At 36.5% G+C, this 27,315-nt stretch overlaps 1 protein-coding gene across 4 annotated transcripts; it reads left to right on the top strand.

Annotated features, from left to right (window-relative positions):
- The first annotated feature begins 9,697 nt into the window (after window positions 1-9,697).
- Window positions 9,698-26,627, top strand: EXOSC9 (exosome component 9). Of its 4 annotated transcripts, none has more exons than XM_063310812.1 (12): window positions 9,698-9,835; window positions 10,514-10,608; window positions 12,181-12,300; window positions 13,587-13,689; window positions 14,637-14,774; window positions 15,433-15,515; window positions 16,540-16,672; window positions 18,670-18,758; window positions 21,488-21,634; window positions 22,697-22,878; window positions 23,853-23,925; window positions 26,446-26,627. In XM_063310812.1, exons 1-12 carry the CDS (start codon window positions 9,770-9,772, stop codon window positions 26,504-26,506), a joined length of 1,290 nt encoding a protein of 429 aa, XP_063166882.1. In that variant the 5' UTR covers window positions 9,698-9,769; the 3' UTR covers window positions 26,507-26,627. The 4 variants fall into 4 exon arrangements, with proteins under 4 accessions (XP_063166882.1, XP_063166884.1, XP_063166883.1 ...); XM_063310814.1 differs by having other exon boundaries at window positions 9,777-9,794; XM_063310813.1 differs by lacking the exon at window positions 9,698-9,835 and adding an exon at window positions 10,075-10,211.
- Window positions 26,628-27,315: the final 688 nt, after the last annotated feature.

The raw sequence follows: 27,315 nt of genomic DNA, 5'->3' as shown, positions 1-27,315 counted from the left end.
TAGGCAGACTTGCATGGGAGTAAATTCAAGCAAACAAAGAGAATTTACTTCTGAGTAGGCCTTCTGAGTAGGCCTGGATAAGATTGCACTGTCAACTGTATTCTTACAATAGTGTTAAAATTTAAATCATCACTGCATGGTTTTTTTTCTCAGTTGAATGTTGACATTCAAAATTTGATTGTAATTTGATTGTTATTTAGAATGTTATGTGTCACTCTCAATCTTGAGACAAACCACAATCAAAGCTCAGAAAAAGAAATCTACTTTGTTTGCTAAAAACTGTTTCTGTTTCAAAAGCATGAAATGTGGCATCTTGATTGCACCAAAACCAAAATGAAATTCTTTTATGTTAACTTGAAAAAAAATGCAGTCCTAAAGGCTATTCTTTCCAGGCAATCAAGCAATACTGCTTACTGATGCTGAAACCATTTATTTTGGAGCAGTTTCTCATACTATATCTGGTGGAATGGAAGCCTAAAACTATTTTAGAGAAATGAGAACTAAATTAGTCCCAGGCTTGTTATTGGAGAGCAAGGCACGTGCCTCAGGCAGCAAATGCCATAGCATTCCACACCTGTGGCCTTGAGCCTCTGTGGTCCTGGGTTGGATGACAGAACTATTCACCTCCCTCAGTCCTGCACCTTCTAAACTAGCTTGTTTATCAAGGTCTAGCAGAAGACACAGCAGCTTCACAAGACCAGAGGTACAGTTCGACTGTCAGTCCAGATTGTTTCTCTCTGTGAAACTGACAGGGGCATCATTTCATCTTCTGCAAAAAGCAGCAAAACATCTGTGGGCCTCAGAATCTTGGGTAAACATAGGAATATTGGGATTCCATCTAAGAAGATTTAATGGTGTCATGAAAATGATTATGTATTTTATTTATATAAAAATGAATATTAAAAAGAGTTTCTCTTTTAGTAGAAATTTAGTAGTATTCCATTTTGTTTTAACAAGTTCACTGGCAGAATGATGGAACCAGTTTTGTGTGTGTTTTGGTTTCTAAGTTCATAAGGTGAAATTGACAAGAATTCTACCACCTTCTTCTAGTCCAAGTGAAAGGAAAAATAGTAAAACTGTAAAAAAAATGGTATTATTTTACTGGTCCAGGAGGGATAAAGAAGCAGGGGAATCCACAAATCAGGAGTATAGTAAATGTAGTCTAGACAGAACTTTAGGCCACCACCATAGCCAAAGTGGAGGAAAAGGTTGAATGCAGAAAGGGATTTCTTAGACCCACCTCATATCCAGCTGGTTAATGCAGGGGAGACAACAACTTAAGGCTGCAGTGTTGAAGAGCCCTTAGCATCATAAAAATGAAGGCAAATTAATATTTTCTTCCTTAAATTCATTGTATACTTCTTTTGAGTAAACGGTGTGCATTTTTGCAAAGTGGAATGAAAAATAATTCACAGGCATGGGGCATTTAAGAAACTCAGGAGTGGTATAAAACAATTTTTTGTCAGCCATAAAACTAATGTCAGCATTGAGAATTAGAATTTATTTCACTTTTCAGCTTACTTTATAAAATGTTTTACTATAGATTTGTATTTTGAGCCCATGACAGAGTATACTTAATTTCTCAGTGATTAAGTCTACTAGCTTAAATTGGCAGTGAATTATTGCCAAATTATTTCTCACATTGCTTAAGAAATCGCTCTATTGTATTTTCAAATATTTCTAATTTCCTGCTCTTTAATCTTTATAATAACGAAGATCCATATAACAGAAATGTGCCTTTAGAGGCAAGTCTTATTATGTTCAATTAGATTTACTTTACAGTAATACTAAGGATTTTTTACTTGTTTTATATAAAGATCATTCAACAGCAGGCAATTTTCATGAAACAGACACAATTGGCGAAATTGCCTATTTAGAAACAATGAAAACTTTCCAAAAAGCCACAGAAATAATGGAAATATAGAAATGTATTTGTGTATCAGCAATGTGAGAAGTGATAAACATAGGTATTTCTGTTGCAGGATAACAGATGAGGATGTAGAAGAAAAGCAGAATCCTATTTAAGTTTATTTGGGAAACAGTTCACAAGATTCCCTAGTAGCAGTTATAATAAATAAGAAATTATTATTGTATAATGATGTGGTCTAACTTAAGTTCCACCTCAGATTGAGGGAATTAAATGGAGAAGCTTAGCATCTCTTTCTTAGGCTTACTTGAGCAAAGACCATGCTAGAGCAAATAGTGAGTCTTTAGCCACTATTGTTTCTGCTTCCCTATTTCTATAAAGCATTTTGAAACCAATCTGTTTCAATCTTCATTTTCATACGCCTCAAAGCACTGAGATCAATCAGTGCTCCCTATGGCTAAAACTTTCAGTTACAAAAATCCCCTTATTTCCATGACAAAAAATAAAGGAGATACATTATCATCCTCCAAACTATTCTTTTTTGTCTGCCACACCACAAATAAATTAGTTGCTAAGTCAACAAGCTGTCATTCCTCTATTGTATTGCCCTGAAAAGCAAGTTGTCCACTAGGAGGATGGTAGTGTAAATTAAATAAAAAAGATAAGACGACCATTTTCCATCCTGCATTTTGTTTTCCACAGCAACCACTCTGGGTGCTCACAATGGAAGATGGAGACACACCACTCTGTTACTGCTCCCCTGCAACTGGCATTTGGAAGCATGCCTCCTCCAACCTGGATGTAATATGGAGGCTTCAGAACTAAACGTCCTTGGAAGACATGTCTTCCTTAATTTATCCTTCTGTTCCCCTTCCCCCCACCCCACTCCTGGCTTTAGAGTCATCCATCACCACATCTTCTAATTAGGAATTCCATAATGAAGTACTTTTTAATCTAGTTTTATTTCCTTCTAGTCAGCTTCACTGGATGGATTCCTTCACCAAGCATTTTAACCTCTTTGCTTTCTCCATGTCATGCATGATTTCATGTACCTCAACCAAGTCCCCCTCCAATTGCTTTTTTCCTAACCCTTTAGGAGCTCCACTTTTTACTTCCCTCCATTTGTAAAATTGTTTTAGTTTTATTTGAAAAATTGGATGTTATATTTAAAAATTGTAAACATGAGGCAAAATGGCTTCTTTTCAGTCTGTAGTGTTTTGGGATTCAAATGATGAAAAAAAATTGGTTTCAAACATAAAATGGTTATTACTGCATAGTATGACATGTGAACCAATCCACTGCACCTTAGGGTTCTATGAGAAACAAGCAATTACAGTTTAAAAGGTCCAGACATGGTATTATGTGTGCAGCCATCATCTGCAATGCAAGTGGAATAAATGCTGTGCTGGAAGGAAGGAAGGAAGGAAGGAAGGAAGGAAGGAAGGAAGGAAGGAAGGAAGGAAGGAAGGAAGGAAGGAAGGAAGTCCACCAAAGTCCCAGGCTAGGACATCTTATTTGCTTACTTTCATCTTTATTTGTATGAGAAGATTCATAACTGAAATCAACTTTAGCAAATAACATTTTGCAATATTTGGCAAGTATTTTGAGCCACAGACAAGATTCCATAAAAAGAAGCACCTTTATTTGACAACAAAGGCCTAGAAAATGTACTAAAAAGTAAACCTAAACTATTTAAATTCAGTAGGACTTATTCCCAGGGAAGTATATACATTGTATAGTGTACAGAACTGCAATCTGGATGCAATTCACAGCACCGGCTGGAACATATATTATTTGACATACACTGAAATCACATTTTATTTTAAAATACTTATGCAAACAAATTTTCCCAATGCAAACTCAATGACACTGAAGTATTTAAGAGCTTATATCAAGTTCATTTATTTATTTATCATACTGATATTCCATATTTTAATTTCATATTATACAACAAACTTTTCTTGTTAAAATAATACAATGAATGTGGTAAAACCAAACATCAATATAAAGCAGGCAGTACAGAATGTAAAAAGATAATATAACAAAATTACTCCAGTTCATTAAAAGCATCAACCATGTTAATTAGCAGCTACAACTTAACCATGCTGGCATTAGATAAACTTCTTGGAGAAGTGAATAATCTTATACAGAGGACAATGCTAGATCCAAGCACATTCCCATAAAAATATACTGTTATATTTTTAATAGTGTTTATATTGACATAAATGATTTTTTTCCCCACAGAAACATTTTTTTTCTTACTACTGTTGCTGGAGGCAAAGGTGATTTTGGCAACTTGGAGATCTTTTTTTGGTTCTGACCAACGTATCCTTATCTAGAGCAAAATAACCTGGTTGCAGTTGCTCCATGCTCCAGTAACCTCTGCTAGTATGAGTCACCCCTTCCCTTGACATAGCCAAAAAAAAAAAAAAGCCTTTCTGCTGCTTTGTTTTCCCTACAAGTCTAAATTTGTTTTAAGATGAAGGATTGAAGGAAACTGTTGCACTGAAGGATACAATTTGTTCAAAACAATAGAGAGGAGGAGTTGCACTGTGTGTTAATAATGTCTGTTTCTGCTTAGAGATCTGAATGAATGCATTTCACAATCTTCTAGAGAGCATCTGGATTAAAATAAATGAAGAAATAAATAAAAGTATTGATGATTACTACTATTGCCCTCACCAACCCAAGAAGATGTGGATTGCAGATCTTCCAAAAGGGCATGAAGTTATAGTGTTGGGGGACTTTACATACTTAATATCTATTGAGAGAGATAGTCTGTCAAGCATGATCCTTCCAGGAAATTCTATACTTACCTTCCTTTCAATTTTCTCCTTCAGAGGTGGATAAGATCACTTATCTGTGACTTGGAACTAATCATTAAGGAAAAACTTAGTTGAGGAAGTGCAAGTAGCAAGAAAATTGAGAGAAAATAAATATATAATATCAGAATGGTTAATTTTAAAGTAAAGTAAGGCTATATTTCTTTGCTATATTTGTTAACCGCCTCAATTTTATGACTCTGAGCAATGTGCAACAAATCAAAAGACAAAGGGAAAAATAATACCAAGTCCCTATACAACATACACAAGAGGTTCAAATAAATGCAAACATATACTACCAATGAAACTGAGCTAAAATAGGAAGGTTTTAATTGGGGCACTGTTTTAATCTCTGAGGGACACCTGTTCCATAGTATCAGGGCCACCCCAGGGAAAGCCTACTGCCTTAACTAATCTTGATAAGCAAAATTCCATGCCAAGATAAACTAATGGAAAAAGGAGGTCAATATAGATGGGAGTTTCTGAAAGAGAGAGCAAAAGCACTATTGTAAACAATTCCAAAACTGAATTGAAAAATTGAAGGACAGCAAAAGAAGCCAACATGGATTCATGAAAAATGAATATTTGAAAATGTAACAGAGCAAAAAACAGATACAGAAAATAGACAGAGGACAAGATCATCAAAAAGAGTACAGTCAGATAGTTGAGAATTGTAGAGCTGATGTCAGGAAAGCAAAGGCTCAGAATGAGCTGAAGCTACCAAAAGACATTAAAAATAACACGAAGGGCTTTTTAAGATATGTTCAAAATAAAAGGGCAAGAAAATAAGTATATCAATTGCCTAAGACAAAAATTAACAAAAGAAAGTAGAGCTACTCAACTCCTATTTTGGGTCAGTCTTCTCCATCAAAAAATGTTATGTTCTACCGGGGATATTTAGGAGCAAGATGAAGCAATATGATTGAAGCTTGAGACTGACTGAAACATTGCCAAGGAACATATCTTTACTTTGAAAGAGTTTGCATCTTAAGACTAGATAAATTGCTTCCTGGGGTGCTGAAGAAACTAGCTGATGATCTGAATCATCATCTTTGCAAAATCCTATAGAACAGATGAAGCACTAGATGACTATAAGAGAATAAATACTGTGTGTCTTCAAAAGGGGGAATCAAGCAAACTACAAGCCACTAAGTCTGACATCAGTACTTGGGAAGCTCCTAGAACAGATCATAAAGAGATAAATGTGTAAGCTCCTTAAAAACAATGCAACTATTACTGAAGCCAGCATGGATGTGTCAAAAATAAATCTTGTCAGACTAATCTTACCCATTTTTTTAAACTAGATAACTTTCTTAATAAATTGTGGGGATGCTGTAGATATGATATACTTTGACCTCAGCAAATTATTTGACAGACAATCCCACAACATGCAGATTAGCAAACTAACTAAACTGTGGGCTGAATGACATGGTGACTCAAAAATTGTATTTAAAGAGTGCTTACCAATGATTCCTCATCATATTGCAGAAAGGTATCAAGTAAGGTACCACAATAATAAATCTTGAATCCCCTACTCTTCAATATTTTCATTAATAATTTGGATGAAGAGATGGTGGGAAGGCTTATCAAATTTACTGATATAAAATTGGGTGGGACAGCTAATACCATAGAAACAGAACAATTTTAAATAATGTTGAAAGGTTGGAGACTTGCTGAAAATAACTTAATTTAATAGAGACAAGATCTAACTTATTTTTTTTAGAAAACTTCATTAAAGCATTTTCAACATATACATAAAAACTAAAAAGATTGAAACAAAGCAGCTTACAAAGAAAAAGAAACAGAACTAAAAAGGTGTGAACAAACACAAAACAAACTACTACAAAGTGACTTCTGACTTTCTATAACATACATAAATCAATATCAATCTCTTACTCCAATTCATATGGTAGTAAACATTATTTCTATAAAGCATTTAAATTCTCATTATTACATTCCCTTCTAAAACAAAATTACCCTCCCAATTAAAGAAAAACATATAAAACCCTTCAAACGTAATTTGGAACCTAATATAGTAACAAACACTACCCTTCTTCACTATAATTTGCTCCTATCTGCCAACTAAACTAACATTAACCAAAAATATAAGAATTATCCGAACAGCATAAACATGTATCTAAACCCTTAAAACACCATCCTGATAACCACATTTAAATAATAACCTAAGCATTTACCAAAAATGTAGGAATTTTCAAAACAGCATAACCATTTATCCAAACCTTTAAGAAACCATCCTGATAAATACATTTATACAATTATCCCACTTCAAAGTAAACCAAGGCATTTACATGTCTCAGTATTATGTACAGAGCTTTCTTGTCACTTTCAAATTCTACAACCTGCTTTAAAAAGCCCAAATATTCATCCAAAATCTTCTAGCCTCTAGAATTTAATTCTCTTTCTTGATCATGGTGTGGTGGCAACACAATCTTCCTATCTTCAACTTTCAACAACTCAATTTTCCTTTGACTATTTAAACGTAAGTCGCCAATTCTTATCCTTTTCTTTGGAGAAACCACTTTACTTTTAAGGTAGTTTTCAGCCTTATCAGTTTCTCTCAACTCTTGTGAAAATCTGGACAATTTGGAGAGCCAGTTTGGTCTAGTAGTTAAGGCAATGGGCTAACCAGGAGTCTGTGAGTTCTAGTCCTGCCTTAGGCATGAAAGCCAGCTAGGTGAGCTTGGGCCAGTCACTTTCTCTCAGCCCAACTCACCTCACAGGGTTGTTGTGGGGAAAACAGGAGGAGGAAGGAGTATTGCCTTGAGTTATTTATACAAACTATAAAGGCGGGATAGAAAATAAATAAATAAATAAATTTGGACTCCACAAATTCTGAGAAATGCTCTGGGACTTGAATAACAGCATTGTAGAGATCTTTAAATATCAAATTAATTCCCTCCATATTTCTTAACAGTAAGATAGATAATGGCACCCTCCACTGCCTCATTAACGCTGTAACTGAACACTCTCTCCAACACTCTCTCCACTCTCTCCAGTGTGGCCAATCAGGAAAATAAAAAGTAGTAACAAACAGCATTCCCACAGGAAAGTGAAAGCAAATAGATCATAACTGCAATCTGCAGATTCAACGAAGAGAAAGTTTTATATTCCTCAAAAATTACTTTAATAAAAAAAATTAACTAAAATTCTTTAAATCTCAATTTACCAAATAATAATAATAATAATAATAATAATTATTATTATTATTATTATTATTATTATTAAATTTATATCACCGCCCATCTCCCCCAATGGGGGACTCTGGGCGGTTTACAATAAAATAGCAATAAAAACATAAATTATATATAAAAAGCCAAATTACCAAGTCAATAGTTTTCAAAAATAATGAGAATCACCAAGAGATTCCACAGTTCTTTGTTGTAGAAAGCCTCTCTTTGGTAAAATTCAAACAAACAAATAAAACTAGAAATGGGGTGGGCAGCTTTAAGGTCCATTTTGGCTTCAGAGCAGTTTGGGAAGATGACAGCCCCGCCTCCCAGCTGATCGCTTGCCAGTCAATTGCAAAACACCATTTTGCAGCCTTCTGGCTGTGACCAGCCCTCCACAGAACACATGGGGTGATTCCTGGGGTTCTCCTTAATCTGGAGAATGCTTCTGGGCTCCAAGGAAGCCTGCCTAAGCCCAAGGAAAAAAGCTGCTCTGACAAGTGGAAAAAACCAGCTCAATCCACCATTGTCCCCACTGGAAGTACAAGATCTAACTTCTTCATTAAAAAAAAATAATCAAATGCACAGGTACAGGATGGGTGATACCTAATCTAATAATAGTACTTGAGAAAAGTACCTTGGACAAGTAGCTGATTGCAGATTGAATATAAGAGCAGTGATAAGGCTGCATCAACATAAATCTAACTTCCAAATCATGGCAAATTATCATTCTACTCTATTCTGCTTTGGTCAGGCTGTACCACTTGTGGGCACTGCACTTTTAGAAGGATTCAAAGAAACTGGAACTGAAACTGGAACAGGTTGAGAGGCTGGCAAAGATGATGATCAGAGGACTAGGAAAAGCAACTGAATCAGCTTAGCATGTTACAACTGACTTCTCAAATACCTGAAAGGATGTCATGCAGAAGAGCAAAACCTATTCTCTCTCATGATACAGAATAATGGGTTTAAATTACAGGAGGGCAAATTCCAATGGAATGTTAGAAAAAACAATTCCAAACAGTAACAGCAGTATGACAGTGGGCTATCTTCATTAGAGGTGTTCACGTCAAGGCTATGCAGAAGAGGAGGTTGCATCCAATGGCCTCTTCCACATCTGTCAATCCAATTTGCCTGAAACCCCACAGCAGGATCATTCTACACCAGTGCTTCTTAGATTACCTGTAGACAATGACTGGCTTAAAAACGAATTCCTTTAACGTTAACAAAGGAATACTACTTCATATATTATAATGACCAGATTATCAAAATGCAATACACAGATTCCCCAAACCTCTTGGAACTTGCAGAAAGTGACCATAAAAAGGTGCAGCTGTGCCACTGAGTTCAACAGGGCTTAGCTACATATGTACTGGATCTCCGTCTTAAGTAACAATCGTCAAGGACCTTCGCGCTTGGGTGTGCAGGCGCTGTGAAAAAAACAGGCGGTTTTGTTATGCATTGGCTCTATATCAGGAGTGGGGAAACTCGGCTGAAAACTCCAGTTGCGTCAGCCGCAGCTAATGACGAACCGTTAGAGCCGATGGCGTGGTACTCCGACAACGCCTGAAAGCTCCGAACTCCGCATCACTGCTCCAGGCAGATGCTGCCAAAAACCAAAGGCGATCGGCCTCTCCCCTCCTTCTTCTAAAGAGTTGGCTTTACTGTCACTCAGGGTCACGCTCTGCCCCGCGCACGCGCATCTATTAAACTCTCTCTTTACGCCACATTCCGTCCATTTTACGGCTGGTTGCCAAGTAGAAACGGAAAGCCGGCTTAACGCTTTTCAAGTTGCGCGCTCTTGGTAACGGCCCCCGTTTATGACGTTTACAAAACACAACGGGTAAGGGAAAGACGCGACCATTTAAAGACGGGTCAAACCGGCAGCTGCTATGAAGGAAACGCCACTCTCTAATTGTGAGAAGCGGTTCTTGCTCCGGGCTATCGAGGAGAGGAAGGTGAGGGAGGACGGGTGATAATATCACGTGCACTTCAAACTCGCGTGCGCGGAGGCGCCCGTGGAACGTACAGATATTTGTCTGCGCATGTGCGTGTTGGGAGTGGGAAAGCGGCTCCCAGGAGAGAAGGCGAGCCGTCTTTTGCCATCCACTTTTTAAACAAATAAGAGGCCTTTGGTTGAGGTTGACGTGTTAGAAGTTGCAAACGTTTTCTGCGAAAAGCTTTAGGGTTACAGTCCTCCGAGCTGGACATCATGAGGGATCCTGGTCTTCAGTCAGCTGAAGAGTCTTTCCTGGGACAGATGTTCCAGAGGACTAGCTCTGGTTACTCTCAGCTCATCACGGTGTAACCTTCGGATTATTTTAACTCTGATAGGTAGTATTTATATGTCCTTAATATAAGCTAAATTAACAATGAGCAAAAGTCAGCATCAACATGTGAAGCATTTCTCAATCCTGAGATGCAAAGATGTCCTGTTCATTTCCGCTCGTCCTTTTCTTTGAAGTCTCAGAAACTCTAAAAGGTGGCACCATAGAGTTAGAGTGAGTTGAAGTATGCAAGATCCCTCCACAACGTTTTGACTCTGCTTCCTTGTGTTTGTGCAGTCTTTTCTCTATAAGTTCTTGTTCTCACTGTTAACTTTTTGCCTTAGTGACCCTATTGTTTGATGTTTATAGCGTCTGGATGGGCGACAGTGCTATGACTACAGAAACCTCCGCATTTCCTTTGGTGTTGATTATGGCTGCTGTATTGTGGAGCTTGGAAAAACTAGGTATCCAGTATTTTATAATTTTGTGTATTTTACTTAATAGAGTTAGAGTTTTCTTTTCAGGATAAAAATCTTCGCAAAGGAAATTTTAACAATATAAATTACAAGATGTAATGAAACTATACAGTGTTCAATACATCAGTCAGTGAAATAACAAAAAGATACAACAAATAAAATAGCAACAGCAGATAGCATCTTAGTTAAAAGAATATTCTTTAAAATTAACACATAGCTACCTGAAATAAATTCATTCTTAATCCCCTTGTAATGATTATCAAGAAAGTGCCTTATTTGTTTCCCAGGAGACGAAGTTCCACATTTGTTGGAGGATCAAAGAAAAAGTTTTCCCTAATACATATTATTCTTGCAGTTGTCAGTGGTGGAACAGATAGCAATACTACTGATACTAAAACTCAGGCAGGCTTGTACAGGAGTAGTATCTATCTATCCTCCTGTTCCTCATGGTTATTCCTTCTGCCCATTACATATTATTTTATTCTGTGTGTATTTATCTGTTATTATTTTATTGTTCTCTGTGTTTCTATCTGTGAACCGCCCAGAACCCCTGGGGTCAGGTGGTTTAAAAAATTCGTAAAATAAAAATAACGGAAATAATAATCAAATTCACCCATTTTAAACTGTGAAATGCTGATCTTTCAATATTATTCATTGTAGTTTTCTGACTTTTTTTTAAAGATAGCTCATATCAGTAATCAGAGAGAATCAAGTTTGCACACTAACATGCTTTAAAGAAGCTTCTGCAGTTACTTTGATGTACATATCAGAAATCCAATCTACTGCTAAAACTCTTGTGCATGTTTGATACTTAGTAACCTTTAACTAGGCAAAATGGTGCATCATAGGCCAACAATTTTTGAACCAAGATCCCTCAAATGGGCTAACTTACAGAATGTGTCTAAAATCCGGGAGCCATTACTCCTGTGGAATAGAAATTTGGCAAATTTTATAAAACATCTTATGACATCAAAATTATAAAACATTTTATGACATAATACAAAATGTCATAAAACATTTCCTGTGGTCAACTCCTCATATTTGACTTTGCTATGTAGTTCAACATTGGCTATTTTCAAGGCAGATACATCTCTGAATATGTCTGAATTTTTAAGAACTTTTCCAGTGAAGTCAGTACTTTAGAAGCTCTGCCATTGTTGAAGGCATTAAGGAATCAGGTAAGGAAATATCTCTGAAATGATGACATAACAGATCACAGGTAATCTAGTATAACATAAATCTAACCCTCTTAACATTTCTGGTGATGGCTGGAAAGAGTCCCTGTCTGGAAGCAACATAAATGAAGTAAAGAAGATAAACTGTTGCTTTGATTTGTATCAAACAGCTATTCCCCACCTGCCTTATCTTCTGCTTGATAGGAAGTATAAAGGTATTATGCCAGTTTAATACTTTCAGCTAGGTATCCAGTGAAGTAATTTCCAGGTAAATTTCACTTCTGTGTTAACAGTGTAGAATTTTAAAATACCTCTTTTTCAGTTTTTCTATTAACTAGTAAGTGACTAAGATTTGATTCTAAAAGCTTATGTCTTCTTTTTGCAGAGTTCTTGGGCAAGTGTCATGTGAGCTTGTCTCCCCAAAGCCAAATCGTGCAACAGAAGGCATACTTTTCTTTAATCTAGAACTGTCACCCATGGCATCACCAGCTTTTGAACCTGGAAGGTATGAGTTGCCTCCCACCTGCAGTAACCAAAACAGTTTCAATAAAAGATAGCTATGCTTCATTGTAATTGTATATTTGTATATTGCAATTGTCTATAATCTATATTTATATGCAACTCATTCATTAGTCACAAGTAACATCATGCCAATTTGTCTTTCCAATGCTAATATTTTGGCAATAATCAGGGCACGGAGAATCCATTTCCTTTGTCCATCTGTCAATTTCCATGCAATAGGTGTATAGTTAAAAGTGTGTATCTGAAAATATTAAACTTTATCACAAAGTTTATCCAAAATTAATCTATGGAAGTACTTCTACCAGAATAATAGTAACTAATAATAACCTAGGACTGTGCAAAACAATGTATTTTAATGGAAGTGTTATTCTGGTTGCATTTCCAACAATACTTCTTTTCTGTACAAACCCAATGGGGTACAAAAACACTGAAATATTACTGTAATCTGACATCTGATAAGGTTTTTGGTATTAAGATTAAAATATTTTCCCATTGTTTGGATAAAATGGGGGTTTCCAGTTCCTTATTCCATTTGACCTTAACATTTACGTGTAAGATTGATTTATTGATAACACATACTATTAAAGGCTGACTGTGGACTTTTTTATTTCATAGGATTTAGAGATCCTTTCTAATAACTTAGATGTTTCTGAGGCTGAAAATGCAGCTGATCCAAACTGACATATAAGTAACTTGTAATTGTAAATATTGCTAATGGTGGCAACTGATAAATGGTATTTATTTTTTAACATAGAAAATGATAAAAACTCATTGTTATTATCCACTAGTTGATATAATGTAAAGATCCCAGTATCCATCCAAGTCTTCCACAAAAACATTTTTAATCAATTTTTAGATCTGGTTTACTCCGTAGTGTCAATTTAGTAAGAGAAGGAAGATCAAAATGCATTTTTTCTATGAATACTATACCAGGTTTTGAATTTACATAATATTAAGAACTATAGCAAATATATTTTATTTTGAACCCAAAACAGTCAGTTAACTAAAAGTGTGAAATATAAATATTCCACAAGAGCCCAGGAAGGAGAATTTGCATTAAGTTGTCCAGAATTTGGTACTTGTGAAAAGGTATGCAAGATACAAAAGTCAAGATTTGGAAAACCCAAACTCCCATCTTTATCTGACAGTGGCCTCTTTTTCAAAGATATCTTTGGAACTCAAGAAATTCCTAGGAATTTAGAAAACAATGTACTAAGTTTTTGAAAATATTTTCTGAATATGTAAATTGTTTGATTGTTTTAACTCTAGGCAATCTGAACTGCTTGTAAAAGTGAATCGGCTGTTAGAAAGATGCCTAAGGAACTCCAAGTGTGTAGATACTGAATCTCTTTGTGTTGTTGCTGGTGAAAAGGTGTGTAGTTACATGAATTCCAGACCATAATCATTTGAAAATCTAATGACATTTTTTTATTATTCATTTATTTTAAAGTAAACTATAATTGCATTCTTTTGTATATACCAATTAATGAGATTTTCCAAACTAGAAAATATAATTGTAATCTGATTTATAGTTTATTTACACAATAGCAAGCCATGTTTTAGATTTTCTAACTCCCTTCTCCTTCATAAGTTTTAACTTAGGAATTTGCAATCTTTATACACTTTGCGTATAAAAACCATAATAAATGGTATTTATATGCTGCTGTTTTTATTTTTGTTGTTTTTAACACCGGTTGTTTTTATTGTTTGTCACACTGTTTTGAGCCAGAGTCGTGTATGTGGGATGGGTAGCCTATAAATTTACTAAATAAATAAATAAATAAGTGATGGATGAAAAAGATTTACCAGGAAAGTCTTTAATTTTAGTAGCTCAACCCTATGCATAACTTTATATGAGAGTAATTCCAACATAAGTTAATAGCTTTGCTGAAAATTTTTAGATGTGTGTATGGTGTTTGGCAAAATAAATTTAGATTACATTTGAACATTAAAAACAAGCTATTGCTGTGATAAGTATTTTGGTAGGAAAATATTGTCTGTGGAATTGTAGATAGGATTTTTCTTGTAGACTTTATGCAGTGTGCCATCTTTTACAGTGTTAGAAAGCAGTGTTGGCTGCCCCTATAGAAACTTTTTTTTTCAAACATTTCATTACCTTTGGGGAACCAGCAGGGGCCAGAGGTGTATATATGCATGGTAGTACAATTACATGCCTTTTGACAGTTTTCTTGTGTCATATTTTTCTAGATTTTTTTCACTGAGATACATGCTAAATGTCTGGACAAAATGGGGCAAAGCAGAGGTGTTAGGTTGATCCTATGAGGAGAGAATTAAAATGAATTGTTTGTTTTTTCTCAGGTGTGGCAAATTCGTGTGGACCTGCATTTGCTGAATCATAATGGAAACATTATTGATGCTGCAAGTATAGCAGCAATAGTGGCATTATGCCACTTTCGGAGGCCTGATGTGTCGGTGCAGGGAGATGAAGTAACATTGGTAAAGTGGGAATTTAAAATTGGGAGCTGACCTCAGTCTTGCATGTTTTGCTTTTTCTAAAACTGGAATGCGAATGGTCTGTAAACGTGTATTAAATTTAAAAGCAATACAGTGTTTCAGATTTTCTAAATATTAAGATATACAACATTATTTTCCTTCAGAACCTAAGAATTATATCAGTCAAATCACGGTCTAGTAGTTTTTACAATAGGTCACTTGTAATTGGTAGGATTATTTAAAATGTGTTGGCATGCTGCAAATTCCACTCATATTTGGTTCATTTATGCCATATATGTGCCACTGATCTGTGATTTATAATATTGGTATGTTACACTTGGTTATATATGGAAGACCAGGGATCAAAGCAAGATGGCTATATATGTTTAGATAGTAAGCATTTTTTAGTTCCAACATAAGACTTCTGCTGGATAATCATATATAAATATAACTACAAAAAATAAATTACTTAATATGTTATAGATGTTCTTCTCAGTTTATTGAAAGGTTCAAAGTCCTGTTACAATAATGAATCAGTATGCTTTGTTTTAGCAAGCAAACACATATTTAATATTTAGACATCAATTATCCTTATAGTTTATGTATGTATATTTGTTTATGCAATTGGCTAAGAAAAACACTGTTGTATTGAATTGTTTAGTATACACCTGAAGAACGGGATCCTGTCCCTCTGAGTATCCACCACATGCCTATTTGTGTAAGCTTTGCTTTTTTCCAGCAAGGGTAAGTTAACATTACTTTCAGTTTTCTACTATTATTGGATTTCTTATATGTACATCAGAGTAACCACAGAAGCTTCTTTAAAGTGTGATAATATGCAAACTTGATTCTCTCTCATTACTGATATGAGCTGTCATTAAAAAAAAAGCCTGAAAACTCAGAAAACTACAATGAATAATAGTGAACTATCAGCATTTCACAGTTTAAAGTGGGTGAATTTGATTGTTATTTCTGTTATTTTAATTTTATTAAATTTTTAAACCACCTGACCCCAGCGATTCTGGGCAGTTCACAGATAGAAACACAGAGAACAATAAAATAATAACAGATAAATACAGAATAAAATTATATGTAATGGGCAGAAGGAATAACCATGAGGAACAGGAGGAAGAGCTGCTCCCAAAACATTGGTCGGATAAAAGAAATCTGAGTCTAGGCCAGAATAATAACCTGAGAAATCATCTCAGACAAGACCCTCCCTAGTTCTTATGAAGATAAAGGAAGGGAGAGTGGGGGAAGCCCATTCAGACTTGCAAGATTCTCTTACAATAGCCCTATAATAAAAGTAGTATTAGCCTGCATGACTTTGGTATCCTAGTCTGGCCTATCTTGAAAATTTGACATAATAACAGATAAAAACAAAAGATGGCACAAACTGAGCAACACCAAAGCAAACCCACATTACCCAAAAGGGGGCTTCAATCACCCTCAACAAAGCCCTAGAGGAAGAGCCAGGTCTTGGAGATTCTTCAGAAATCCAGCAGGGTGGAAGCCATCCAGATCTAAGGGAGAACGTCATTCCAGAGGGCAGGCACTGCAATAGAGAAGACATGCTTCTAGGGTCCCGATAGATAGCATTGTTTAATTGAAGGAACCTGAAGTACACCAACTCTTTGAAATGTATAGAATTAAAGCCACTTTTGAGAATATAGCTAAGTACTGATTTGGTCTACTAGGTTATTTCATTTACTGATATATTTTTCCATTTTGATACAAAATCTTATGGCTTGTTCTAAAATGGTTTCAGGACTTATTTACTAGTGGATCCCAGTGAACAGGAGGAACGTGTAATGGATGGCCTCCTTGTAATAGCCATGAATAAACACCGTGAAATCTGTACCATTCAATCCAGTGGTGGAATTATGCTGCTAAAAGAACAGGTAATATGGAAGCTTTTAAAATTGGAATGTTACCTATGACACTTTTCTTCTGTAGTGGGGTAGATAGAAGCTCTTGGGAGAGCTAGTCCCTGGAGAAAAGCAATGCTCAGGAAAAATGAGGGACAATGTTCTGGGTTTTCATAGGGTAAACTTTTGAGATGTGATAAACAGCCAGACTGTTTTCTCTAGGGAACAGGGGGATTAGATCCTTGAAGCTTTCAGGAAGATTTCAGTGAGGTGAGAGGAAAGGGGGGAGATTAAATTGTTCCTACAGCTCTGATTTGAAGTTGTAATGGGCAAAAGTCAAAGATCATCCCGGAAATGCAAGCCAGAAATCGTTTATGGGAGTGATCCTTTGTGTCTAAGGTACAGATAATGTTTTAGCTAAGAAACTGCAATTAGATTTTTGGCTTACTTTAATATGCATTTTGTGTATGTATGTATGTTTGTTTATTTATTTGATTTCTATAGATGCCCATCTCAGCGAGTGACTCTGGGCGGCTTACAACAATAAACTATAAAACAATTAAAACAATTACACTTAAAACAGTTAAAATATAAAATAAATACAAAATAAATATACATGGCTGCCAAGTGAGCAATGCATGGATGTTAGTACAGCCAAGAGACGGGACCATCCTCACGCTCGAGGCCCCAGGCCTGGGCACAAAGCCAGGTCTTCACGGCTTTACGAAAGGCCAGCAGGGTCGGGGACATCCTAATTTCTGGAGGGAGGATGTTCTAGAGGGCAGGCGCTACGGAAGAGAAGGCACGCCTTCTCGTTCCCGCCAACCGACACTCCCTGGCTGACAGGACCCACAGCATACCCAACCTACTAGATCGAATTGGATGGGCAGAAACAACTGGGAGAAGGCAGTCCCTTAGGTAACCCGGCCCTAAGCCATGAAGGGCTTTCAAGGTGACAATCAGCACACCGGCAACCAATGCAGCTCATGTAGCAGTGGTGTTACATGTGTCAAGTACCCGACACCATTTACTATCCGTGCAGCTGCATTCTGCACCAGTTGAAGCTTCCAAATGCTCTTCAAGGGCAGCCCCATGTAGAGCGCATTACAGTAGTCCAGACGGGAGGTCACGAGGGCATGAGTGACTGAGCAAAGCCTCTCGGTCTAGGAATGGGTGCAGCTGGTGCACAACCCGAAGGTGTGCAAAGGCTCTCCTAGCCACGGCTGCCACCTGCTCTTTGAGCAGGAGCCGTGAGTTTACAAGGACCCCCAGATTGTGCACTGGGTCTGTCTGGGGCAGTGCAACCCCATCCAAGACCAAAGGTAGAAAAACCTTAGTCTTGCTTGGGTTGAGTCGAAGCCCATTGTTTATTGTGTCTTATGCTGTATTGGGTCTTGCCCAATGTGGATCTATTATTATTCTCTGTCAGTAGTTTTTTGTGGAAGAATTTGTTTGGATGCTTGTTGCCCTGTATTCTTATGCAATGGAGGAAGGTAGATTCCAGCTGAATGTTAGAAAAAAATATCTTGTACAGTAAGAACCAATAATCCAGAGAGATAGTGGGCTCTGTATTCACTGGATTTGTTCATCCTTTTGGGGATGGTTTCATTTGGATTCTTGCTCTGAGCAGGGGGCTTAATCTGAAGGCCTATGTGGCCCCTTCCAACTCTTAGATTCTATGATTCTGTATAAAGAATAAAATTAATCCAGTTTATTTAAGTATAGTAAATCTTATACTTCACAATTCTGACTATGAGAAACTTGTCAGTTTATAGTTCTTTAATTAAACTTCATGTTAAATGTTGAAGGCTTAACTTTTGGTACTTGAAAAGGAGAGTAAATCCTAAGGAGTAATAATGCAAGGTCTTCTGACCATGGTCTGAATTCCTATTATCTTCATTCTGTCATGATTTGTGAATTGCTCTTCAGTGTGGGTTCCAAGACCTTTGGATTACCCACTTGCAAACACTCATTGGAGAAAATACATTTTGTGATGAAATATTTTAAACTTGCATTATGATTTTCCACAGGTTTTGAGATGCAGCAAAATAACAGGAGTCAAAGTAGCAGAAATCACTGAGCTAATTCAAAAAGCTTTGGAAAATGATCAAAAAGTTAGGTGAGTTTTTTAATGCTGCAGACTAATGCCTTCTAATGTGGTCTATTATAAATTGATACATCCATGTTTTGTATAATGCTTACCTGGTTCTGTTTAGACTATGAGACAACTAGGAAGTAAAATGGAATTCTTTATTTACAACAGAACTATTTACAATCAATAATTGTCCTTAAATTAATAATTCAATTCAAGCCCCGCTGGGCAAAGGCGGAGAGCTTGGCAAAACAGCGAAGTTAGATTCAGCTGGAGAGCAAGACAATGTGGCTGGACGGAACTCAACTGGGACCTGCAGCAAGATGGATAGGCAGGACTCGATTGGAGGCTGAGGCAAGGAGGCCCGACAGGACTCAGCAGGAATTGGCAGCAAGGCAACTGAACCAGCCTCGGCTGGAGGACACAGCAAGACTGCAAGGCAAAACTCGGCTATGGATCGCAACGAGGCGACAAAGCTAGGCTCGACTGGACTCCATGGCGAGATGACAAGACTGGACTCAGCAGGACCTCATGACAGGGCAGCAAGACTTGACTGGGTTTCATGACAAGGCAATAGGACTCGACTTGACTGGGCTTCTTGGCTGGGAGGCAAGGCAAGACTTGACTGAACTTTGAAGCAAAACAGCAAGGCAAGACTCGGTTGGACTGCACGGTGAGACAGCAAGGCAAGGCATGACTCAGCTGAGCTCCAGGCAAAACAGCAAGGAAAGGCTTGGCTGGATTGCGCGGTGAGGTGGCAAGGCAAGACTCGTTTGGATTTTGCTGCAAGGTAACAAGGCAAGGTTCGGAAGGCTGGGAAGGCTCTGGTTCTGCAGCAGCTACAGGGCAGGGCTCCAAGAATGGTTCTGGCTTTTCTTCTCCTAAAGAAGCTGTTAGCTCAGTGGAATGTTTGTCTCTGGCAGCCCAGTCCTTGTGCTGGCTCCTTTTTATCTTGTTCCCTTCATGCTGTTTTTCCTCCAGAGCCAATCGAGCTTCTTATTGCTTGGTGCACTTTTCGGCTCTCCTTTCCCTTGCACTGATTGGCAGCTTTGAATCCAGCTCCTGGTTTTGGCCAGTCAACTGCTCAGGCCTTTCCCACTCTGCTGAATCGCTTCGAGTTTTGGTTTCTCCTATTTGCCTAGCATAGGTTTTGATTTCCCCTTCCTCAGCCTCAGTCAGACTCGACCCTTATGCTGGTAGATTGCAACAGAAAACTTGAATCAATATTATGGAGTCCTTGGTGCTCCCTGAGCTTGATTGCTTGCAGAAAAGTCATTACCAACTAGGCACTGATAATGTTACCTAGTCAGGTAACGAAACGTCTGCAAGCAAACAACCAAGCTCAGAGAGCACCAAGGTCTCCACAGTTCAACCCTGAGCTATATCTATTCTCTTCTATTTGAATCTATACTATTTATCAAGACTATTACAAATACGAATTTATTTCACTGTGAAAAAATGAAATAGGCTTATGAAGAAAACATTAATAAGAAATAACGGGAGCTTCATAAAATTCTGTTGTCTGAAGCTGGTTGGAAAAGAGAAGGTATGCTGTTCCAGTGTAGGGATTGTTACAAGTCTTTTAGTCCTGCCTGTTGGAGTATTTGGTAGGAAAAACCCATATCTCAAGATATGTTCCTCCACTTTTTTTTTTTAAGTTTTCAATAAATGTGCTGTGTTCCCATGAATTCTAGAAAATTATATAAAAACGTACAGGTCTTCAATTCCCAGTCGAGCTCCCAGGAGCAACAGTGGGTCTGTTGACATGATTCTTGGTTCTTCTTAAGCTCCCTGCTCTGCCTAATTTTTAAAGTTTGTTTTAAGTAAAAACAAATAAACCTAAAATTGAAGGCATATTGCAAAGCTCTGGCCTTAAGAATGAACTATTTCCCACAATACTTCTGAGACCCATATCCCAGAGAGATTCTTAAGGGGAAGATACGGTGAGTGACACTCCTGTACATATTTTGCCTTCTGATAGTCTGTCTTGTGAGTGACCACATCCATAATGGCAACCATTTCGTGAGAGTGATTGTAATAATCTGCCAAATTTCAGATTATGTACACTGACAGAAAAAGTTCGGGGATCTCTGATTGAGAGAGAGACAGAAAAGAGTCTTGCTTTGTATATTTTCATGGCTATGTTAGTCTCAGTGGCATTACCACTTCATAGTAATTGCTTACTCTGTTGCCAGATCACCATGGTTTTCATTGTTTAATTCTGCCATCACATATATGTAAATGTTTATTAACTTGATGTTTTTTTAAATTGAAACAGTTCAGCGTGCTAATTAAAACAATTCTAATGATTCTTATTTTTATGAGATTATCATCTTGCCTGGGGATAATGACGCTAGGTATTTGGAATGTACTTCAATGAAACTGTATTTTCAGAATAGCTTCTTAAATGCCTAAGTAGAAATCCTACGTTTTTCAATGCAGGATTTAGACTCTTTTCCCTTCACTGTCTCATCCCTATCCTAAACTTACATGTCAGTAAGAAGAGCTTGTAGCATAATCTTTGTTATGAATATGTGTTGAGGACAGTTTAGTGTATTGAAATTAATCGAGGCATTATAAACATACTTTGACTTTAATTATCTAGTAACTTTGAGACATTTAGGGAAAAAATAAAGTAGAATATAATTATATTAATGAATAAGTATTCAGAAAGAAATAAAGTAACTTTTAGTTCTTAGTGAGTCTATGTTTTAATGCAAATGTGAACTTCTAAAGGAATTCCTTTCTTTTAATAGGAAAGAAGGTGGAAAATTTGGATTTGCAGAATCTATTCCTAATGAAAGAATAACAGCCTTTAAAATAGAACAAGCCCCAGTCAATACTAACGACGTACAAGAGCAAGCTGAAGAAATAATTGCCAAAGCATTTCCTCCTCCGGAAGTGTATCTTTTGTTGCATCATAACAATAAATTAGATGGTTGGGCTTCTATGCTCAGGATCATATTAATTTCTTAAAAAAATATTTATTGCTTCAGTATTCAAAAAAGAGGAAAAAAAACAAGAAACAACAAAAACATCACGTGTAAAAAATATTCAGACTGATTTTTAAATTAATCATTAAACCTTGACCACACAGCCTAATATTAATCAGCTTTCCATTACATTGATAGAAAGCCAGTTCATAAACAGAAAACAAACACACATTGATGATCCAAGACTGTAAATCTTGCACTGTCTCTCCAATATTGAAGACTAATCTTTTTGCTGCCAGCCATGTCAGTAAATCTGTAATTCTTCATCAGTGATATCTTCAAAGTTTTTGGTATATACAGTAATTACATTCATATCTTTAAACCTTATTGCTCTTCATAACACTATTAACAAAAGTCAAGAACATTAAACTAAACTGAGGAAATATTTGAATCAGCCAATATCATATGATTAAATGTCCCTTTACCCAGTTTATACTTCTAGCATAATGAAATTGGAAGACAACCCTTTGAACATCTGAGTTGATAATGAGAAACATAATATTCCCTAAGACCTTTAGCCATTGATTTGTTAATATGGGATATTCCAACTCATTCTAGAGTGCATATATACACATACACTTAGTATCATCCATGTTCCACCACTGATATTTCTGGAGTTTAAGACTTTAATGCACCCAGAGCAAATTGTAAAATCAAAGGATGTATTAATTGAATATACTGCCGTTTATTGTCATAGTTGTAATAGACTGGGGAGGCCTATAAATTCCCGAAATAAGATGTCAGCTAGCTGTTCAGTAAGTGCACACGCTATATTCTTTTGTTACATGTAGGTGAGTAGCTTCTCTGTCATTCTCATCTCAGAAACTTGTGTATCCTCCCTTCCCCAAAAAGATTTATACGGCATATTTTCACTGAGCTTATTTCTCCAAAAATATGGCAAAATATGAGGACCATTGTTCATCCTCATGTACACATTTTGGATGACAGCTGGTTTTTCCTTAATGAACTTAGCTTGTCCAAGCCAGTATTATGGGCATCTGGCACAGCCCAGATTGGAGAAGGACTTCAGAACTCATGGGCAGATTTTGAGGAATCTGAAATGGAAGATGAAGATGGCCAGGATGAATCTCTAACAGTAGAAGACCAAAATAGAGAAATGGGAGATGTTCATATTGGAGCCAAAAATCAAAAAGGTTGGAATCCTTTTTGAAAAAAATGTGAAATAGGAAATTGCACTCAAGCTGAATTTTATTTTTGTAGGACTGTTTTTACTACATGTGTAATTCTAAACACTATATATGTTGAAAAGAGAGAGTTTTGAAATGTTTCAGCAGACCAGATGCTTTTAGCTTAAAATCCTTTCTGGCCTTCTATATAGTTAGCAGGGAACATTTTGAAAACTGCTCTCTCCAAGTTCTGCAATTAGGTGTTCATGGTTACAGTGCAGGAGCATTGCATTAGGGAATTTGTTAATGTGAGAAAGGATGCTTCCTTGGATGTGAGTCCACACTTTCAACATAGAAATTAAACTTTCTAAGAATGGAGTAGAATTGTTTTGTCAGTAACATGTTGCTGTTAAAAGGTATCAATAGCAAAGTGATGCATATACAATGATATTTTCTGACAAAACATTTTATTAAGATAGTGAAACTTTAACTGATTAATGGAGGAGCAGGTTATCTGTTCTTCACAAACATCTTTTGAACAGAGATTACTTAACTGTTGACAATTCATATGTCATTTGTGTAATAACATTCATTGGTGTGCAAAATTAGTCCGTTCCATGTGAAGCCTGTTGTATTGATCTGGTGAACTGAAACTTTGCTATAACATGTTTATAAAACTTTGCTGTCAGTATAAAAATGAGCAGCTGCTGCAGCTTGAAATGTTCCATGTTTAATCTCTCCACAGTTCCTATGCATAAACATTTTCCATTGGCCAGTAACTGTTAGAGGTGTGTAGACATTTCCACAGCATGTGTTTCAGAATCTGCTCAGGGAAGATGTTGCTGTTAGGTTTGGCCTGAGTCAGATTTATATTTAATTGATTATGTACCATCAAATCAGTGTTGACCCTTAGCGACCATATAGCTTTTCCTACATGCTGTAGGATTTGAAGCAATTCTTGAAAATAATATACTAAGTAGTAATCTTTTTCTTTCTTGAAGAAGCAATCGTGTTATCTGACAGTGAAGAGGAGGATGTTGTTATTCTAGAACCTGAAGTAACACCAAAGAAAAGGTAATTTCAGGGGCATTTTCTTTTCTGTTTTACAAAAAGGTGGGAGAGGGAATTTAGCTAGGGCTGTGCAAAGGGAATGTTCCAGAATCTCCCAAATGTTGCATTTTTCTCCTAGAATGTGTTGATTAAGCCATTCTCGGATTAGTATGTTTTCTTAAAATTATTATTCTAATATAGGAATTGGTTCCGTGTTCAGCATGTGGTCTGGACTCAAAATGGCTTTTTCATTATTTTCTGCAGAGAATTACTGTAGAACTATGGTTATGATCCATAGATCTTTTTTGCTGGCAGGTAGCTGGCACCTTGTAGACCTTAGAAGCTTCATTTTTGGTTTTCGACCAAATAAGGAGTCTCTTCCAAAGACTGGGAGAAGCTACTACTGTTTCTTACCTTAGTCATACTTAACGGTGTGATGGACTAGAAAACATATCAGAAAAATTCAGAGGAAAAAAAATGTCTCCTTTTTTTCTGACTTTTTAAAATTTTTTCCTGAAAATTAGGAAAAGGGGATAATGGAATAATATTTTGTATTAAATTATAAAATGGTTAGATATAAAAGAAATGGGTTGGTTTGGAAATACTCATCACAAACCAAAAAACAAATGAAAAAAATACAGGTTGTCTTTACATAGGCAAACCTTTGTTTATAGTTCATCAGTTATTTTTAGGAAGATCAAAGGTGGGAGCTCTAGAGAATAATAGTATTTCAGTTTCAGCAAATGAGACTAATTAGAACATTTTGTGGTAAAATACGTATTCTAAGTCTTAGTTCCTTTTTCTAAGTTTATTTCTAAGAATGTGTCTATTTGATATATTAGGGGACAAAATGTAGTTCAGTCCAGTCCTTGGTACTGATGGGAGGTGTCTATTAAAGCAGAACATCTATTAAATCAAGGGTTTACTCTCACCAAGATCCCCCCTCGACAGTTCCCACTGCTGCTTATCTCACTGCCTTTCCAAGCCTACAACCTTCCTAGCACCTTCCCTCCTCTGCCACCACCAGGGATCTACCATGGCAGATCCCTATTCAGCAGATGTAGTCTGTGAATTCCAAAGTCTGCTAAATCATAAATGTTTCCTATAATGTTGGTATTTTCAGTACTTTCTGCTTGTCCTAGAGGCAATTGTCTAAATGCCTCCATTTTAATATATACACAAAACCTTTATATAAAAACAGAAAACATTTTATGTGCATATATGTCCATTGCTTCAAGGTTGAAAAGTTACATCTCTGTCTATGAGACTAACCTTTCTCTTAGGTGTTCTGTGTAAAGTAGAGAATGTGCAAAAATTGGTGGAGACAATAAGCAAAGGCCAGGCCTGTTTCTCTACCTGATTATAGTCCAGAATGCCATACTTAGTCAATTGTATGTTTTTTTTCAGATGGAATAGAAAGAAAACTTGTTCATAAAATGTAACAAGGAACTATTAAATGGAAGTGGATCTACTGTAGGTTCATAAAAACCCATGTTGACATGATCATGGAGAAAATTTGAGGCAGTAATCCTCACACATAACCCCATATGCAAATGTTATTTGTTTTGGACTCTGCAATGAGCTAATAGAAGCTTGTAAAAGATCTGGGATCTATAGACAGTGCTTGCAGACCTGCTGGCTTAGTATTACTGAACTGTCTCCAACAGATAATCTTTAAAAAAGGTATTAGGTGAAGAACTGTGTTAAGAACCTAACTGCACATTTTTAAAAAAGCCATAAGCTATTTCGGATGAAAAAGCAACTAAACATTCCTAATTAATGAATTTTCATGACTAGGTTTAGTACTGGAATTAGGGCTGTTATATTCAGGACTAAATTATTCAATTGCTGAAAGGCCTTGATTTTGACCTGAAATTTCATGCTGAATGGAGGAAATGCATACCATAAACACACACACACACACACACACACACAACTTCTTTACTGACCGGCATCCATTCCTTAAATCAGAAGCAAAATGGTCACAAAGCACGACTAAGAGACAGACGCTGCAAAGATCACTGGTTGCTGCCATCTCGTTCAGATACAGTTTTCTTGTAGTGTCCTATGCCTGATCCATTTCCCCCTCCACTTTTTTTGCCCCCTCACAAGGCGGAGATATTGCTTAAACAAGCTCTCTCTTCTCCACAGCACAGTGGTTTCCTAAAAAGTGCTAACCCCAAGTTAACAAGAGACAAATCACACTATGTGAATCATTTTGTGCCCATTAAAGTTTCAGCGTATTTATCTAAGTGTAAATTTTCGGACTAAGAAGTTAGCTTCTAAATCTTGATCCTGTTAAAGAACTAAACAAAGCCACAGCTGCTTTGCACTGCTGGATCTGTACTTTGTAGTACACATAAAATGGTTAGGTAGGGTGAAAAGTAGCAAAAATATACACAGCAGTCTTCACTACCCATATTAGTGGAGCTGACTTTACAGGTAAGTGTGCCTAGAGCACCCCCAAAATTGCAACCTTGTATTACTCTATTTTATGAGCTTCAATGTATCAGTGGATATACGTGTTTTACTTGATTTCCACAGAACAAATCAGAAATCAGAAACCACAAAACAGAGCCCAGCTGGCAAAAAGAAGAAAAAATGAAGTTTGTTAAAAGTAATGAATCTTATTTTTTTGTGTTACATTAAACTTTTCTTGCTTAAAAGAAACACCATTTGTATTATGCAGCTCCTAGGAGTATATGCCTTTGTATAAATAATTTTCTAATAAACTTTATAATGCGGAGCTACAAGATTTTTGTAAATTGTTTTTGTAATTGCTGCCCTTGGTCAAGTAAAACTATCAAAATTCTTAAGTTTGGAACACTCAAAACATTTTGCTGCGGGACATGGTGCTGGAGAGGACGTCACCTAGTGAAAAAACCCTATTTTTTATCTTCCTCCCCTCTCCATTCTCTCAATCAGTTAACATATAAGACTTTTAATTATCACAGTATTTCATCTGGTGAAAAAATAATTTGGGGAAGATTAAGATTTATGGTTAAGGAAACACCAAGAAGAAACAGACATGTCAGTATTCAGTCTTTTTTTAGAACTTGGGATAGCAGGGAAAAATTATGTATGTAACAATTTATTTTACCATTTACCATTAAAATATATTGATGCTCACTATAATGAAAACCTAAGCTACTTTAAATTTAGGAACCACTATAATTTGTTAAAAACTTCCCCAGAGCTAAGGGATAATAGAAAAAAATGAGGATTAGCTGATTGGCCATTCCTTCTGTAGTAATAAGCAGAACTGGGTGTTTTCTTTGAGCCAATTCTTTGATAGAACTTTGAATAAACTAGGTTAACCATATATGCCCTTTTGGTTGTTTGACCATCCAGTTCCTTTTCCTTACAGCTAAGAATTGTGCTTGTTGTATTTAACCCTTCCCTTGACTGCTATGT

The sequence above is a fragment of the Candoia aspera genome, chromosome 8 (genome assembly GCF_035149785.1).
Source record: "Candoia aspera isolate rCanAsp1 chromosome 8, rCanAsp1.hap2, whole genome shotgun sequence".
Taxonomy (NCBI): Eukaryota; Metazoa; Chordata; class Lepidosauria; order Squamata; family Boidae; genus Candoia; species Candoia aspera.
Note: the sequence above shows the minus strand (reverse complement) of the source record. Positions and strands in the feature narration are given on the sequence as shown.

Bases quoted from the DNA above. Each gene is read 5' to 3' on its own strand.
- EXOSC9 (XM_063310812.1), top strand. From the start codon at position 9,770: ATGAAGGAAACGCCACTCTCTAATTGTGAGAAGCGGTTCTTGCTCCGG. The intron at 16,673-18,669 runs GTAATATGGAAG...GATTTTCCACAG, and splicing joins TTATGCTGCTAAAAGAACAG to GTTTTGAGATGCAGCAAAAT. The intron at 22,879-23,852 runs GTTGGAATCCTT...TCTTTCTTGAAG, and splicing joins TGGAGCCAAAAATCAAAAAG to AAGCAATCGTGTTATCTGAC.